The sequence below is a fragment of the Schistocerca gregaria genome, chromosome X (assembly GCF_023897955.1).
Source record: "Schistocerca gregaria isolate iqSchGreg1 chromosome X, iqSchGreg1.2, whole genome shotgun sequence".
NCBI lineage: Eukaryota > Metazoa > Arthropoda > Insecta > Orthoptera > Acrididae > Schistocerca > Schistocerca gregaria.
The window spans coordinates 477,295,057-477,312,149 of record NC_064931.1 but is presented as its reverse complement, the minus strand read 5'-3'; the positions used below and the strand labels follow the sequence as shown (position 1 = coordinate 477,312,149).

Below are 17,093 nucleotides of genomic sequence, written 5' to 3'. Positions count from 1 at the left end.
TTCAGCAAGGTCAATGCCATTTTCCTGTTCCACCTTGTCCAATCGTTCTGGTGCGCTTAGAGATACCGTAGTCGCAAATCACTATAATCTGTGATGGCTCACGGAACGTTGAAGTGACGTTGGGGAAGAACGGCCGAGCTGCATTAGAATTAGTGACAGTAGCATTAAAAACTATGGTTCCACAACAACAGTCCACTAGAAAGTCATAAATTCTTCGTTTTCAGAGGGGCTTGTCACTGCCGAAGACAACGCTTTACGACGGACAAATGGTGCATCACCATGGGTTAGAACCTGGAGAACTGATGCTGTGGATTGTTTGATGCATATTGTAAATCATTTATGAGAATCTTTAATAGCTTGGGTATCAGTTTGTGGTCTTCTTTTTATCTTTCAAGTACGATTCACTACCAATGATTCGGTAAGCGTGTTACAAGGATCAGGGGGGTCCTAAGGTACCACTGGCTTCCTAGCTGAAACTTAGTGATTCATTATGATAGTGCAACAGTAACCTACACAGCTATATGATTACTTAGGCGTGCTTTAATCAAATGATGAACTTCATAAATGCCACGACCATCGCTGTTACACGTCCTCATTGTTATTGAGCCATAATTGCTGGGCCGGCCGCCGTGGTCTCGCGGTTCTAGGCGCTCAGTCCGGAACCGCGTGACTGCTACGGTCGCAGGTTCGAATCCTGCCTCGGGCATGGGTGTGTGTGATGTACTTAGGTTAGTTAGGTTTCAGTAGTTCTAAGTTCTAGGGGACTGATGACCATGGATGTTAAGTCCCATAGTGCTCAGAGCCATTTGAACCATAATTGCTGGTTTGAATAAATCCCTACGAAGGCCAGTGTAGCTATTAGCTCAATGCTTTGATATGTCTCAGCGACTTACTCTAAGGAATGTATTATGTTGTTTCCACGGTGGGTGTTTCTTCCGCCTAAAGACACCTTGTGTGTGTGTGTGTGTGTGTGTGTGTGTGTGTGTGTGTGCGTGTGCGTGCGTGTGTGCGTGTGTGAATGTGAGCATGCAGGTGCACGGAATTCCAAGATCAAAACTTAGCATGAACATCGAGACTTCTATGTTGTACTTTAAACGGGTGACTGAGGAACCATCACGAACTATATCAACAAATTTTAGATAGTGCGTAGATGTTATTTTATTTAGACTTTGGATGAAGGTTTTGCCCTAAAAATGTTCTGTCAAGGAATTCAGTCGTCATGTGGAGCGACCGTTAGCAAGGATCCCGGTATGTAAACGGGAAGCGAAAAGCGGGAACGTATCTCAGATTCTGCCGTCACAAATAAAACACGTCAGTTTTGTATTGTACATCCGGTTCTTGTTACAGTGAAGAGAGAAACTAAGCGTCAACATTTTAGTACACATGTTCTTTGGGGAACTGTCGAGTTAATTGTAACTGCAATTCTAATATGTATTGTATTCTACTGTATGTTAACGGGGGGCCTAGAAACGACGGAGAGGCTCCGTCTCGGCCGTAGCCGCAGTGGTCCACAACTCCACGACGACTACCGCAGTCCACCCCTCCACCGCCCCACACCGAACCACTCTTTCAGGCTTATTGTGCGGTTCGACACCCGGTGGATCCCCAAGGGAACGTCTCACGCCAGACGAGTGTAACCGCTATGGTTCAAATGGCTCTGAGCATTATGAGAACGTCTGAGGTCATCAGTCCCCTAGAACTTAGAACTACTTAAACTAACTAACCTAAGGAAATCACACACATCCATGACCGAGGTAGGATCCGAACCTGCGACCGTAGCGATTGCGCGGTTCCAGACTGAAGTGCCTAGAACCGCTCGGCCACTACGGCCGGCTGTAACCCCTATGTTTGCGTGGTAGAGTAATGGTGGTGTACGCGTACGTGGAGAACTTATTTGCGCACCAATCGCCGACATGGTGTAGCTGAGGCGGAATAAGGGGAACCAGCCCGCATTCGCCGAGGCAGCTGGAAAACCACCTAAAAACCATCCACAGACTGGCCGTCTCACCGGACTTCGACACAAGTCCGCCGGGCGGATTCGTGCCGGGGACCAGGCGCTCATTCCCAATCCGGAAAGCCATGCGTTAAACCGACGGGCTAACCAGGCAATATGTATTAATATTGTGTGTTTTGTGTTTTTGAATTTTTGAGAGTAAAGACCCATCACGTTTACAAAGTAGCACAAGCGTAATGTTGTTTGGTGGCTTATTCAAATTAGGTGTCTGAATGCTTCTAGTGGCGGATTACCATACGTCATTGCAGTTTATGAAACCAGCAGGCGCTTTCCTTAACACGTTTCGTCACAGGAGGTCAGACACCAGATTCATCTGTAAAACGTTGGTGGCATTCAGTTGAGTTTCAACGTGCAATTAACAAACGACACACTTTTGTTTGGATGCGTGTCGGACTAAGTTTTCGATCCAGAGAGATAAGCGCCTCTCATGATTAAGCAGTACCCAGCTAACTGAAAAGGAAGGTGTGTTCCTTAAACGGACAACAAGAAAGTTATTTTTCCTGCTAATATTTCTCTTAATACTTTTAGTAATGTAATATAATCTCAAAAACTGTTGTGTATTATGATGCAAAAGTTCTTTATATGTAATTTATCAGAGAATAAATGAACCCACTGAAGATGGAGAAACTTCTCCGATATGTGTTTGGCTTCTAAAAAAAGATGAATTGTGTTTACTCAAGGCAGAACCACATTTACATCTTCTTGTATGTCTGAAAGTTGCAACGGCCTTGCCGGTTCCCGTCAGATTACCGAAGTTAAGCGCTTTCGGGCGTGGCCGGCACTTGGAATGATCATATAAAGTTGATCGTCGGTAACGCAGATGCCAGACTGAGATTCATTGGAAGAATCCTAAGGAAATGCAATCCGACAACAAAGGAAGTAGGTTACAGTACGCTTGTTCGCCCACTGCTTGAATACTGCTCAGCAGTGTGGGATCCGCACCAGATAGGGTTGATAGAAGAGATAGAGAAGATCCAACGGAGAGCAGCGCGCTTCGTTACAGGATCATTTAGTAATCGCGAAAGCGTTACGTAGATGATAGATAAACGATAGATAAACTCCAGTGGAAGACTCTGCAGGAGAGACGCTCAGTAGCTCGGTACGGGCTTTTGTTAAAGTTTCGAGAACATACCTTCACCGACGAGTCAAGCAGTATATTGCTCTCACCTACGTATATCTCGCGAAGAGACCGTGAGGATAAAATCAGAGAGATTAGAGCCCACACAGAAGCATACCGACAATCCTTCTTTCCACGTATAATACGAGACTGGAATAGAAGGGAGAACCGACAGAGGTACTCAGGGTACCCTCCGCCACAGACCGTCAAGTGGCTTGTGGAGTATGGATGTAGATGTAGATGTAGTTGGATCCGGCCCGCCATGTGCTGTTGCCATTTGTCGGGGTGCACTCCGCCTCTTGATATCTGGAAATGGAATTACTACAAATGGAATAATCATGATCTGTGTCTGTACTGTTTGTTAATTATTTAAGAGACGTAGAAAGAAGAAACTGTGAGGTATCTTGAAGTTTGATGTTACATACGTGAGCGTTTTCCAGTCAGCGACGGCCATAGCTATCTTCGTGTCGTTTTCGGGAAATAGCTCATTGTTCTGTGCCGAGCGTAGTGACACAGTGGTTGAGGCGTTAGGCCAGTGTTCGGGAGGAGAGGGGTTCACTTCACTGTCTAATTATCCTGATTCAGAATCACTCTTACACTCTGCAGCGGACTGTGCGCTGCTGTGAAACTTCTTGACTGATTAGAACTGTGTACCGGACTGGAACTTGAGATGGACTCTTGCCCTTCAGAGCAAAGCTTCTACCCCTTAGCTATCCAGGTTCGGCTCACAGCTGCTATACAAGCATTTCCTTTCTCGCATCTTCTAGCTGAAAATGCCTCAAAAGTTATCTTTCCTCCCTCGCTGGACTAGTACTTCAGGAAAAAAGGGTACCGTGGGGGATATGGCTTAAACACAGTGTAGGGGTCGTTTCCAGTATGAATCTTGTGTTTAGAAGCAGAGTGTGAGCTGATTAAGATTTTCCGCGATTTCCTTAAATCACTTGAAACAGCCGCCTAGAGCGTTTGTGAAACAAGTAGACGACCGATTCCCTCACCCATCTTAGTCCAGTTGACTATTCACTATCTCCAATGATCGCGATGGAAACGAGACTTGAATAGTTGTCAACCAGCCTTCCGTCTGCCCTTGCTATTGGAGCTGTAGCTGCGCATCTTAAACTGTCCGTGTATGTCTGAAGGTGAATTATATGTCTTTCATTTTCTGTCTTTGATACTTTTTGCCGTGGTGACGATCGGCACATTCGTAATTATCGAAAACTTGTCGTCTATACCCAAGGAAGTAGTAATAATTATTGTTTCAATAATTGCTTATTCTGACGTTTGGCATTTTATTCAGAGTTCCCCGTAACTGTTGCGTACATAATACAGCCTATGAAATGTTTGGAAATAACATTTACTTCTTATTAATAAATGTGGACATGGTTCGTAGTGGGCTGTAATGTGATTTTTATTTAATCGTGCGATTTACTAACTTCGGCTACTCGTCATTGTCAAGCACTTGTAAAACTAACACGTAAAAACACTACATTATCTGGGTACATCACCATGTATAAATAACAATTTACACGCCTCACATTAAGATAAAACAGTACTACACATTGTGCTTAAACACCGATAGGGTTTGTTCCCAGTATGAATCTTCTATTCAGAAGCAGAATGTGCGTTTATTCATATTTTCCGTGCTTTCATTAAATCACTCGAGACAGCAGCCTAGAATGTTTTATCTTAATGTGAGGCGTGTAAAGTGTTATTTACACATGGTGATGTATGCAGACAATGTAGTGCTTGTCTATGTTAGTTTTATAAGTGCTTGACAATGACAAGTAGTCGAAATTAGCTAATCGGACGATTAAATAAAAATCACATTACAGCCAACTATGGACCATGTTTACGTTTATTAAACATCTGGAGGCTGTGGATCCCCACAAATACAAAGATTTAATTTACGTCTCAATTACATAGAAATGAAACAATAGTGTTTTTTATCATTATTATCCAATGTGATGTGCTAACGTGAAATTGAGCAAGTGAATTATAACAGGAATGGATTTTTCTGCGCTTGCAAGTCTTACATTGAGTGTATATGATATGATTGAGTCGTACTATGACAAATTTTTGATGACTCTGACAATTTCAGTACGAAGAGTTGTCGTGTCGTCGTGCCTGATTTGCGCTCTATTTAGACAACTGACCGAGTTGCCATCAGTCATTTGATAAATCAATCATTTTTATCTTGCATTTCAATTTTGCATAGTTTCTTTCCTATCCACTCGTTCTGGCGTAAAGCTGCTAATCTTTTTGTTTAGTTCTGCATTCGAGGAACTTTTCCTTACTTGGTAACACCAAAATTTTAGAATTTAACAGTGATCAAGTCAAATTTTATTTTCTATAGCGTCTATTCTTCTTTTCCGTAGGTTTCTACCTTTTTGCCTGCGTTCTTTTGCAGCAGATTTTGTATCCTTTGTGCGCACAGAGAGTGCTGGCTGGCATCTGGCTCAGTGATGCAAACCGCGCCAAGGTCGCAGGTGTTGTGGGCGGAATGCAAACGTGGGCGCCTTTGCCTGCAAATACTGAGGACTCCTCATTTATACTTATTTCTCTACAGCAAAGAGAATCTGCATCAGGGGAACGTACCTCGAAATGAAAAAGGTCGTTGTTTTCGTTGTAAATGTTAAGCCTTAGCAATCGTCAAATTAAATCTGTTATTTCGTTGTAAAAGTTGGAGCTTTGTAGAATTAGGTTTTCAGAAAGTGACTGCGTGCAACTTACTGCGTATTGATTCTCATTTGTGAAAATCAGTGTTATTTATCAACAATACAGACGACTAGTGACTGTAAAGAGCAGCAGTTTTAGATTTTACTGGATTTTCTTCTATTACTGGCGCTAGATTATAAAGTTTAGACTGTGGGAAGTGCTTTTGTAACGTCAGTGCTAAGCAGTAAATTGAATTCACGATTGAAAACTGAAATGGCATGATCCTGTGTGTAACAACTGCTCCATTAAACGTTTACATTTGCACTGAGACACTATATTCCATACAGGTGTGGAACCATATGTGAATTACGTTTACAAAGACTGAGGTCGTATGGCATTCGTGACTATTGCGCGTAAGGGAACTCAGTGTCCCATGTGTGCAGGGTCTTTCAAAACGTTAGGAATTCGCTCTTAACGTGTAGATGGGGAAAGAAAGTTATGTTGAAAAGTAGGCCCAGTAATTATTAATTACAGATTTATCTAAGCTTGTACATTATGTGGTCTCACACGGTGCTCGCCATCCTCAACACTGTTGACCTCTTACTCTCTGTTCACTGTCAGAGTGTACGCTCAAAGTGACCTCCTCCTGCCTGGACACAGACCTATGCCTTCGCCACAATGCGTGCCGCATGTGGTTGAAAATTCCCGGGCGTATTATGTGACAGTTTCCAAATGGTTGAAATGTCTCTGAGCACTATGGGACGTAACATCTGAGGTCATCAGTTTCCTAAAACTTAGAACTACTTAAACCTAACTAACCTAAGGACATTACACACATCCATTCCCGAGGCAGGATACGAACCTGCGACCGTAGCGGTCGCGCGGTTCCAGACCGAAGCGCCTAGAACCGCTCGGCCACACCGGCCGGCGACAGTTTCCCTCAAAGCATGTACGGAGAGTTGGTCCATCAGCAACGGCAGTCGTATACGATACAGACTTTACATATTCACGCGGAAAAAATTCAGGATGTTTAGTAATTGGGGGGGGGGGGGGGGGGTAACGAGCGGTCAGTTCACCATTAGCTATCTAGCGTCAAGCATAAGATGCCTGCGGACAGACAGGTTGGTTGCCGATGGAGTATCACCATGCATGAGTTAAGATCTTTCGACGGAACGCTAGTAACCTACCTTCCAAGTAATCGGATATTGTAGGTGAGCAAGAAATTTGTGTAATTCCATCCAGTAACTCTGTTGCACCAATAGTGTCTGTCCAGACGTTAATGTAGGACCTGTGTTGGTGAGATGATTGGAGAGTTGCATAGGGATTTATGTATTATACCGGCTCTTCGCATTTAATTACGGCAAAAAGGACGTATCAGTAAACACTTCGTTATATACGCACTCTCATAACTCTGTAATGATACATTCCTAGTCAATTTTATTATATTAATGTCTCTTGAGTCGCGTTTTCGTGATTATATTCTATATCTGCAGTTTCTGATGTGTCATTTTTTCTGTTTACATGATTTCATGTAAGACATTTAAGACGCTCCTGTTATTTGATAAGTAGAGAGGGCAAAGAATCTAGCGCTAGATTGGATTTTAGGATCAGATCATGCAGGATTCCAGCTACAAAAATGGATTCTTATTGCTACTAGCGTAGACAAGACTTTGCAACGTCGTAGGCATTGTTTGGCAACTCTGTTGTCATAACATTGATTTGCGGGTGGGGACTGATTTATCCTGCTAAATTCCCTTAGCTTTGTCTTGCCATCTCGACGAAATATTCTGAATAATTCCCAATTAAGATATCGTATTGAGTTGGTAAAGTTAACTTTTTTATTTCAAGTAATGCATAAACTACCCCTAGTCTCATCGTTAGCTTTGCGAACTATGCATCTCAGCCACTATCATGGCAGTGCAAGAGTGTTTACTGCAACAATGTCTTGTCGGCAAAGTTGTAAAGTGCTCACTTTCTACCCCCCGTCGGAGGTTCGAGTCCTCCCTTGGGTATGGGTGTGTGTGTTGTCCTTAGTTTAAGTTAAATTAAGTAGTGTGTAAGCATAGGGACCGATGATCTCAGCAGTTTGGCCCCATAAGATCTTACCACAAATTTCGAGTTTTCTCACTTTCTGAAACGGTACCTGCTTTCTAAATCAGTTCCAGTTTTGGTGCAAAAAGCTGTATCTTGTCACTTCCTTTCGCTACTGATTTAGTTGAGCTGCTATCACAAGTAAGTGACGAATCGTAACCCACCGTATTAAATGGCTCTTGTTAACCTTGCAGGATTATTCACAGTCGTCTGCTTCGCCAGTACCAAACTACACCACCAACAAGACCAGTGAAAGTCTCTGAACAAATTCGAAGCAAGTCAGTGAGACGAATCTGTATTTTGTTCATCTCGGTATCAAACCAGATAGGGGAAAAATTAAGGAAACAATGAACAAGATTTTCACTGCGCACTACCTGTGGTACATGTTATTGTTGTTGTTGTTGTTGTTGTGGTCTTCAGTCCTGAGACAGGTTTGATGCAGCTCTCCATGGACCCTATCCTGTGCAAGCTTCTTCATCTCCCAGTACTTACTGCAACCTACATCCTTCTGAATCTGCTTAGTGTACTGATCTCTCGGTCTCCCTCTACGATTTTTACCCTACATGCTGCCCTCCAATGCTAAATTTGTGATCCCTTGATGCCTCAGAACATGTCCTACTAACTGGTCCCTTCTTTTTGTCAAGCTATGCCACTAACTCCTCTTCTCCCCAATTCTATTCAATACTTCATCATTAGTTATGTGATCTACCCATCTAATCTTCAGCATTCTTCTGTAGCACCACATTTCGAAAGCTTCTATTCTCTTCTTGTGCAAACTATTTATCGTCCATGTTTCACTTCCATACATGGCTACACTCCATACAAATACTTTCAGAAACGACTTAATGACACTTAAATTTATAATCGATGTTAACAAATTTCTCTTCTTCAGAAACGCTTTCCTTGCCATTGCCAGTCTACATTTTATCATCTTTCTACTTCGACCGTCATCAGTTATTTTGCTCCCCAAATAGCAAAACTCCTTTACTACTTCAAGTGTCTCATTTCCTAATCTAATTCCCTCAGCATCACCCGACTTAATTCGACTACATTCCATTATCCTCGTTTTGCTTTTGTTGATGTTCATCTTATATCCTCCTTTCAAGACACTGTCCATTCCGTTCAACTGCTCTTCCAAGTCCTTTGCTGTCTCTGATAGAATTAAATGTCATCAGCGAACCTCAAAGTTTTAATTTCGTCTCCATGAATTTTAATACCTACTCCGAATTTTTCTTTTGTTTCCTTTACTGCTTGCTCAATATACAGATTTAATAACATCGGGGATCGGCTACAACCCTGTCTCACTCCCTTCCCCACCACTGCTTCCCTTTCATGCCCCTCGACTCTAATAACTGCCATCTGGTTTCTGTACAAATTCTAAATAGCCTTTCGCTCCCTGTATTTTACCCTTGCCACCTTTAGAATTGGAAAGAGAATATTCCAGTCAACATTGTCAAAAGCTTTCTATAAGTCTACAAATGCTAGAAACGTATGGAGGTGAAAAACGTAAGAAATTGCACGACTGGACATTTGTCTATTTCTTCTGTTTTGTTTCTGCTTCAATAGTCATACATTCTTTTTTGTGAATCCAGAATTTGATTTATTACTTCGTGGCACCGATTATTAGTGTGTTATCCGTAATATCTTCACTTTTTTGTGATATTCCTGATTTCTAATTGTGAATGACAGAAGACCAGACGTGGATACAGTCTGTCTGAGGTAGACAGTAGTGTTTCTTGACTTTATAGATACAGTCGTTTTGCACACATTTTTAGTTTTGTTTAAATAAGCTTTCGCTGGAAGCCGAACAGGATAAGTGTGCGACTCATTTGTAATTCTGAATTGTGTAATCCCTGTCGGTTTGAATCTGTTTCTTAGACCGGCGTCTGGTAGCGCAGCTCCATTGAGAGGGGTGCCCTGAGCAGGGTGAGCTGTCCATGAAGTTCTTCATCTTGCTAGTGCAATTGACATGTGGCAGTATTGCTGACGATATTGGCATCTCGTGGCCATTCACTCACTTTCTGGATTGGTACTGTGTGATCCTGCTAAATTCTCTTTTCATACGGATGAAGTACTCTGAACAACCATCGCGTTTATATGACATCGGTATCCTAAATTAAATTTTTTGACCTTAGGAAGGTCATTTCACACATAAATTTCAACAGGTCTTGTATTTATTGTTCTGAACTGTCTCCATGAAGTACCAGCAGAGCAATGCCAGAGTTAAACGAAGCAGTGTCGTGTTCGCTCTGTGGAGTCATGCTCGTTTCATGATCTAAGGCAGGAGTAGTTGCTTGTTCTGATCTCGTCGGGCTATCGATGTCTATCACTTTAGTTTTTTTCCCTTTTTCTCTTCAAAAAGCGAGAACGGAACTTAGTAACAGAGTGCTAAGAATATCTTTGCATTGCTCCAACTGAACCATCAGCCTAGTTTTATTATTTTTAGTTTTAACACTCTTCTGTAATGCAATAAATTTCAGTCATTATTAGCTTGTTATTATTGTTATTTGTTCACCCGAAAGAGCTTTCCTGTCCATATTTCATACCGATACATAGGCCGAAGTCCAGTCAGTCTGGAAGAATGGTATGTTAAATGTTTCGCCATGCGCAGTATACACATTTACTTGCCTCGGCGCCTCATTTCCAGAGCAATAGGAAAGAGCCAATAAGGAATGATCAGGACGGGAGGCTAGTGACGCAGGCAGGACTCTGCAACAATTTTTGGTGATTGGACACCGTGACGACAAATTAATTCGTGTCGCAGTATGTTACTCTGCTACTACTACAGATAGCTACAAATACTTGACAGCGAACATAGTTTACTATTGTCACAGCTGCTAGTTATAGTGTAACAGCTGTAAATGAGCCGGCCGTGGTGGCCGAGCGGTTCCAGGTGCTACAGTATGGAACCGCTCGACCGCTAAGGTCGCAGGTTCGAATCCTGCCTCGGGCACGGATGTGTGTGATGTCCTTAGGTTAGTTAGGTTTAAGTAGCTCTAAGTTCTAGGGGATTGATGACCTCAGAAGTTAAGTCCCATAGTGCTCAGAGCCATTTTTGAACCACAGCTGTAAATGAAAGACTATGTTTGATAATTATGTTCTGCTGCTGTTAAGGTTTTCTTCGTGCTGTTATTTACGAGGCTGTGTAAACTAACATGGAAATTCCTTGTAATCAAGTGCGTGTTCCAGTTGTGATTTTCTTGGCTCGTTTAGATGTGCCGCCTACCTCAGTTTCATTTTCATTACATCCTCCTCCCCATTTTGTTCCCAGATCCATTTGTTTGCTTTCTAGTCTCTCTAAATAATTCACATCATGTATCTCTCCATTAAATGCTGAAAAACCACAGTTTTTGTCGGATTTTCATACTGAAAGTTCGTGTCTCACTGCTTTACTGAAGACACATTGACGTTAGATCTACATGTACATACATATGCCGGAAGCCACCAAACTGTGCGTAGTGCGTGGTGTAGGCTACCTTGTGCCACTACTATTTATTTGCTTTCCTGTTCCACTCACAAGTAGGGCACTAATTTCTCTTATCATGTCTTCGCGGTCCTTACGCAAAGTATAAGCCTAATATACGCCTACATTGGAGACGTTAGAATTGTTCTGCAGTCAGCCGAAAATGTCGCTTCTCTAAACATAGTCAACAGTGTTTCGCGAAAATAACGTCGTCTTCCTTCCAGGGATCCTAGAGTTCACGAAGCATCTCAGTAATAGTCGCATGTTGATCGAATCTGCCGGTTCCGCCCCTAAATTGCTGCAACGTCTTCCTTTTATACGACCTGGTGGGCATTCCAAACACTGGAGCAGTACTCAATAATGGATGGCACTAGCGTTCCACACACGATCTCCTTTACAGATCATCTGTACTTTCCTAAAATTCTTGCAATAAACCGAATTCGACTATTCGCCTTCCCTACTTCCGCGCTTACGTGTTATTTCGTTTTTGCAACGTGTAGATGGTGTCAGTCCTATCAAATCCTGGTCGTCACGAATTTCATACGACGCCCGACGTCGAAGGAAAATGGTTCAAATGGCTCTCAGCACTATGGGACTTAACATCTGAGGTCATCAGTCTCCTAGAACTTAGAACTACTTAAACCCAACTAACCTAAGGACATCACACATCCATGCCCGAGGCAGATTCGAACCTGCACACATAGCAGTCGCGAAGTTCCGGACTGAAGCGCCTAAAACCACTCGGCCACTGCCACAGCACGTCGAAGAATTGCGTGTGTTTGTTTCCCATTTCAAACAATCTAATTTTAAAACTGGAATTATACTTGTCCATTCGATAGAGCGCTACCAGATCAGTATAGTGCAATCTTCATTTCACCGATACGTATTAACAAGAGAACTAACACACGAAGAACAACGAGTACTTAACAGCAACTGAGCAGCGCGCTTCTGCATGGCGGTGGCAGTCAGCGCGGGCCAGGGCGGTGAGGTCGCTGCTGGGGTATTCGGTATTCGTCGTGTTTTGCTGTCCCTGTTAAAAAATGTCAGTGAAACGAATATCGCACTAGACTAATCTGGGACCGCACTGTAGGATGGACACCTAAAATTCCACTTCAAAAATCATTTTCTTTGCAACTGGAAACAAACCGACGCTTTCCATCGACACTGGGTGTCGAATGCAAGACGTGATGAGCAGCATTTGTTTGGACGGACTCTAGCTACACATTGCAAAAACAAAATTGTAAATATCTGCCGGAACATCAGAGAAAATGCCATTGACAACTCTTAGGAGAGACACCCGATATAAATATGCCTTAATGCAATATGGTTCCTTTGAAAGGGCACGGCCGATTTCCTTCCCCATCCTTCCTTCACCCGAGCTTGTGCTCCGTCTCTAATGACCTCGTTGTCGACGGGACGTTACACACTAATTTCCTCCTCCTCCTTAATGCAATAATCGAAAAACTTGGTTCAGATATTTCTAGAACACGAAATTATACTTAAATACAACCTGCGTCATCTCTGAGGTCGAAAAGAAACCATTCCTAGTTGCAATAAATTTCTTGTGCTATTTTTAAGGGCTTGTAAAGATACTTATTTAAATGTAAGCCCCTTTTGTGATTGTGAATTGCTTACTGCGTGAAGTGCGATTCGTATTTCACCTAACGCTATGGGTGTGTAAATATGCCAATCAGTTAACTGTTGTCTTCACTGTAAAACGTAAATATACTGGTAATACACACATCAAAAAAAGTTTTGCATCACCTCGATTCCGAGAGTTCCGGAACCTGTACAGAAAAATGGAATAGAGATAAACATAAACATCATTTCCGCCATTTTTGTTGCTCATAGAAACGACACATTGCATGATGTACCATCATACAGCGAGACCTTCAGAGGTTGTGGTCCAGATTGCTCTACACACCGGTACCTCTAATACCCAGTAGCACGTCCTCTTGCATTGATGCATGCCTGTATTCGTCGTGGCATACTATCCACAAGTTGATCAAGGCACTGTTGGTCCAGGTTGCCCCACTCCTCAACGGCGATTCGGCGTAGATCCCTCAGAGTGGTTGGTGGGTCACGTCGTTCACAAACAGGCCTTTTAAATCTATCCCAGGCATGTTCGATAGGGATCGTGTCTGGGGAACATGCTGGCCACTCTATTCGAGCGATGTCGTTATCCTGAAGGAACTCTTTCACAGGATGTACATGATGGGGGCGGAATTGTCGCCCATGAAGACGAATGCCTCGCCAATATGCTGACGATATGGTTGCACTATCGGTCGGAGGATGGCATTCACGTATCGTACAGCCGTTACGGCGCCTTCCATGACTGCCAGCGGCGTACGTTGGTCTCACATAATGCATCCTCAAGAAAGGCAGGGAACCTCCACCTTGCTGCACTCGCTGGACAACGTGTCTAAGGCGTTCAGCCTGACCGGGTTGCCTCCAAACACGTCTCCGCCGATTGTCTGGTTGAAGGCATATGCGACATTCATAGGTGAAGAGAACGTGATGCCAATCCTGAGCGGTCCATTCGGCTCGTTGTTGGGCCCATCTGTACCACGCTCTGTGGTGTTGTGGTTGCAAAGATGGATCTTGCCATGGACGTCGGGAGTGAAGTTGCGAATCATGTAGCCTATTGCGCACGGTTTGAGTCGTATCACGACGTCCTGTGGCTGCACGAAATGCATTATTCAACATGGTGGCGTTGCTGTCACGGTTCCTCCGAGCCATAATCCGTAGATAGCGGTCATCCATTGCAGTAGTAGCCTTTAGGCGGCCTGAGCGAGGCATGTCATCGACAGTTCCTGTCTCTCTGCATCTCCTCCATGTTCGAACAACATCGCTTTGGTTCACTCCGAGACGCCTGGACATTTCCTTTGTTGAGAGCCCTTCCTGGCCCAAAGTAACAATGCCGACGCGATCGAACCGCAGTATTGACCGTCTATGCATGGCTGAACTATAGACAACACGAGCCGTGTACCTCCTTTCTGGTGGAATGACTGGAACTGATCCGCTGTCGGACCCCATCCGTCTAATAGGCGCTGCTCATGCATGCTTGTTTTCATCTTTGGGCGGGTTTGGTTACATCTCTGAACAGCCAAAGGGACTGTGTCTGTGATACAATATCAACAGTCAACGTCTATCTTCAGGGGTTCTGGGAACCATGGCGATGCAAAATGCCGGTCGGAGTGGCCGAGCGGTTCTAGGCGCTACAGTCTGGAACTGCGCGACCACTACGGTCGCAGGTTCGAATCCTGCCTCGGGCATGGATGTGTGTGATGTCCTTAGGTTAGTTAGATTTAAGTAGTTCTAAGCTCTAGGTGACTGATGACCTCAGAAGTTTAAGTCCCATAGTGCTCAGAGCCATTTGAACCATTTGATGCAAAACGTTTTTTGTTGCGTGTTTATTAGCTTATTATTAGAAATGTCCCCATGTGTTTCTGAAAATTACATCGAACTGCTGATAATATTTTTATAACCATTGAGGTTTCAATTTTTCTGTTACTTTTGGATCATTCGACAAGCAGATTTGAGAAGTTACTTCTTCCTATATGTGTGAGGAACCACAGACATTTTTGGACCTGCTATTAAACAGATGGGATAATTAGTGAACAGATGATGGGATCCGTTAGTAGTTTTATCTTCTGGTTTTTCTTTTGGGTTGCGTTTCATGGCTAGACATACTTCTTACGCATTTTGATTTTATTCTGTGTTACTGATCGTTAAGATCTGATGTAATTTAAATCTCTCTCTTACATAATTAAAACCGAAGCTCTTGCGCACTTGCGGCTTAAATGCAATCCAATGTTTTGTACGGGTTACTTCCAGAACTGAACCAACTGGTGGAAAATCAATGAACTGGGGGGATAGTCAATAACAGCAAATGTAAACTCTTACAATGTACATACATGCAACCGAGGGACGTTCATGCTCAATGTGTCCAATTAGGTACCGTGCAATAACTTTTTAGCAGGTTTTGACAGTGTACTGGATGCTTTTAATCGTGGCCTTAGCTTTTATGAAAGATCGGTCAGATATATTTAACAGTCTAATACGAGCCTTACTTCCGTCGCCGTGCTTTTCGTACTCCCTCTACGAACACAAACGTAGAGTGACATAATCTATAGTCAACTTACTTGTCTGGTTTTACCCGTGTTGTAACAACTGATACCTTTGAGTTACGTTCAGAATCAAAGTGGTGGGCAGGGTTCCGTGGGAATGAAGGAACCCGCACCTAAACAAGTACGTCCGTCCTTGGAGAACTGGATAGCCCCGCCTAGGCCGAAATTTCAAGGCCAGAGTTTGGCACTGTGCCGGCTGGTACTGTCGGCGTGCGTAGCGGCGAGCGCGCGTGTTCACCTCAGCGGAGCGCACTCGCCTGCGACACCCAATGCCGCAGCTGGCACAGTACTTTAACACGCTTTGTAATGGATTTTGCCAGATAAGCGACAGCGGGCATCGCGTTGCCCGTCGTCTTCAGTATACCGAGAACACAGCCGCGGCCAATGCATCACCAGCGTCTCTTACAACGATCTTATTCCATGTTGCCGTCGGACGTTACATTACTAGGGCTTCTTTATTTTGCCGCCAAAAAGTAGTTTTCATCCGCGCTTCAGTTTTGCTACGCTGATGGGCAATGTGGAGTCTCTTATTAGATGCACCAAAGGTAAGAGCTAAGATCGTAAGCGTTAATAAAGGGGCAGTGTCTGGAGGCACAGATCGCTGTTTGTTATGTCCGTGCAGTTAGAAAGATTGGATGCCGCATCGTTCTTTGGTGAAACACCGTGCAGATAACTGTGTACTATATGCTCGATGTTTCTTGTTCTAGGCTGTTTCTGATATGTGATTCGCGAGAATCACACAAAGTAAGCAGTTGTTTACTTCTGAAGTAACTCTAATACCCCTTCGAGATGCCTTCGGGAGTCAGAGCATTTGCGACCTATTCGGTACACAGATTTGACGCATAACTCATGAGATGGGGTCAAAGAGAATACCACTGTTCCTACGTTAAATACAAACGCAGAGAAAGGACAAATAAGTTGTTAACTGATTGCTGTGTATTACTGACATGTACGTAGAGCACTGGATCATGCCATTATGCATCTTAGATACTCCCACGTCAGATAAAGATAAATCTCTCGCGCCTTCTGAGAAAGCACACAGTCACACTTTTTATTGGTGTCGTAAATGTGACTTAACGCCTTGTCAGCAGTGAAGTCGCCACACTTGCAGCGTTATATCCATTCGAAAGAATGTCAAAGATTTTGAGATAGACTAGTTCAGGAGACCATGCCGGGATCCGCTTAAAGTAACTTTAACAAAATACACTTTCTTGCTGTCGTGCTAACTGCAGCGTAAGATGTGCGTCAAACAGTGAATAAGAAGTCCCAAACCCAACTGTAACCAAACATATGCAATATTTTTTTTATTGACACTGGAAAATTATGTGATTCTTCGAAAAACTCAACTGCACTTCGTTATTTCCCTAGCTGTTTCGTTATTAAGATGATTAGATAGTTACTTAAATAAGAGCTTACTTTTTGGACATCAGTTTATAGTTCTGAAGATTTCTTGCATGTTCAAATTTGTCACCTGTGTCCCTGATGACATTTTGCAGTAAGAATATTGTGCAGCTTACAGACAGCCGATCATTGTTCAGTTCCCATTGTTGTATGGCGTTATTATCAACATTTTTAATCTTGGTCACCCACTTCCTCATACCCTTTCTCTTTCTTGTCTTTCTTCTT

The 17,093-nt window shown here is 43.3% G+C and overlaps 1 protein-coding gene across 3 annotated transcripts in view; it reads left to right on the top strand.

The window, feature by feature from the left end:
• The window catches only part of LOC126297734 (epidermal growth factor receptor kinase substrate 8-like protein 2), a 191,758-nt gene that overhangs the window by 38,173 nt on the left and 136,492 nt on the right, over positions 1–17,093 (top strand). Inside the window, exon 1 of one of the 3 annotated variants that reach the window (XM_049988879.1) lies at positions 15,816–16,012. The exons of the other annotated variants lie outside the window; for them this stretch is intronic. Within the exon in view, the coding sequence (XP_049844836.1) occupies positions 15,976–16,012 (37 nt within the window). The 5' untranslated portion in view covers positions 15,816–15,975. Of the gene's footprint in view, positions 1–15,815; positions 16,013–17,093 lie in introns of those variants that run through there. 3 annotated transcript variants of the gene reach the window in all.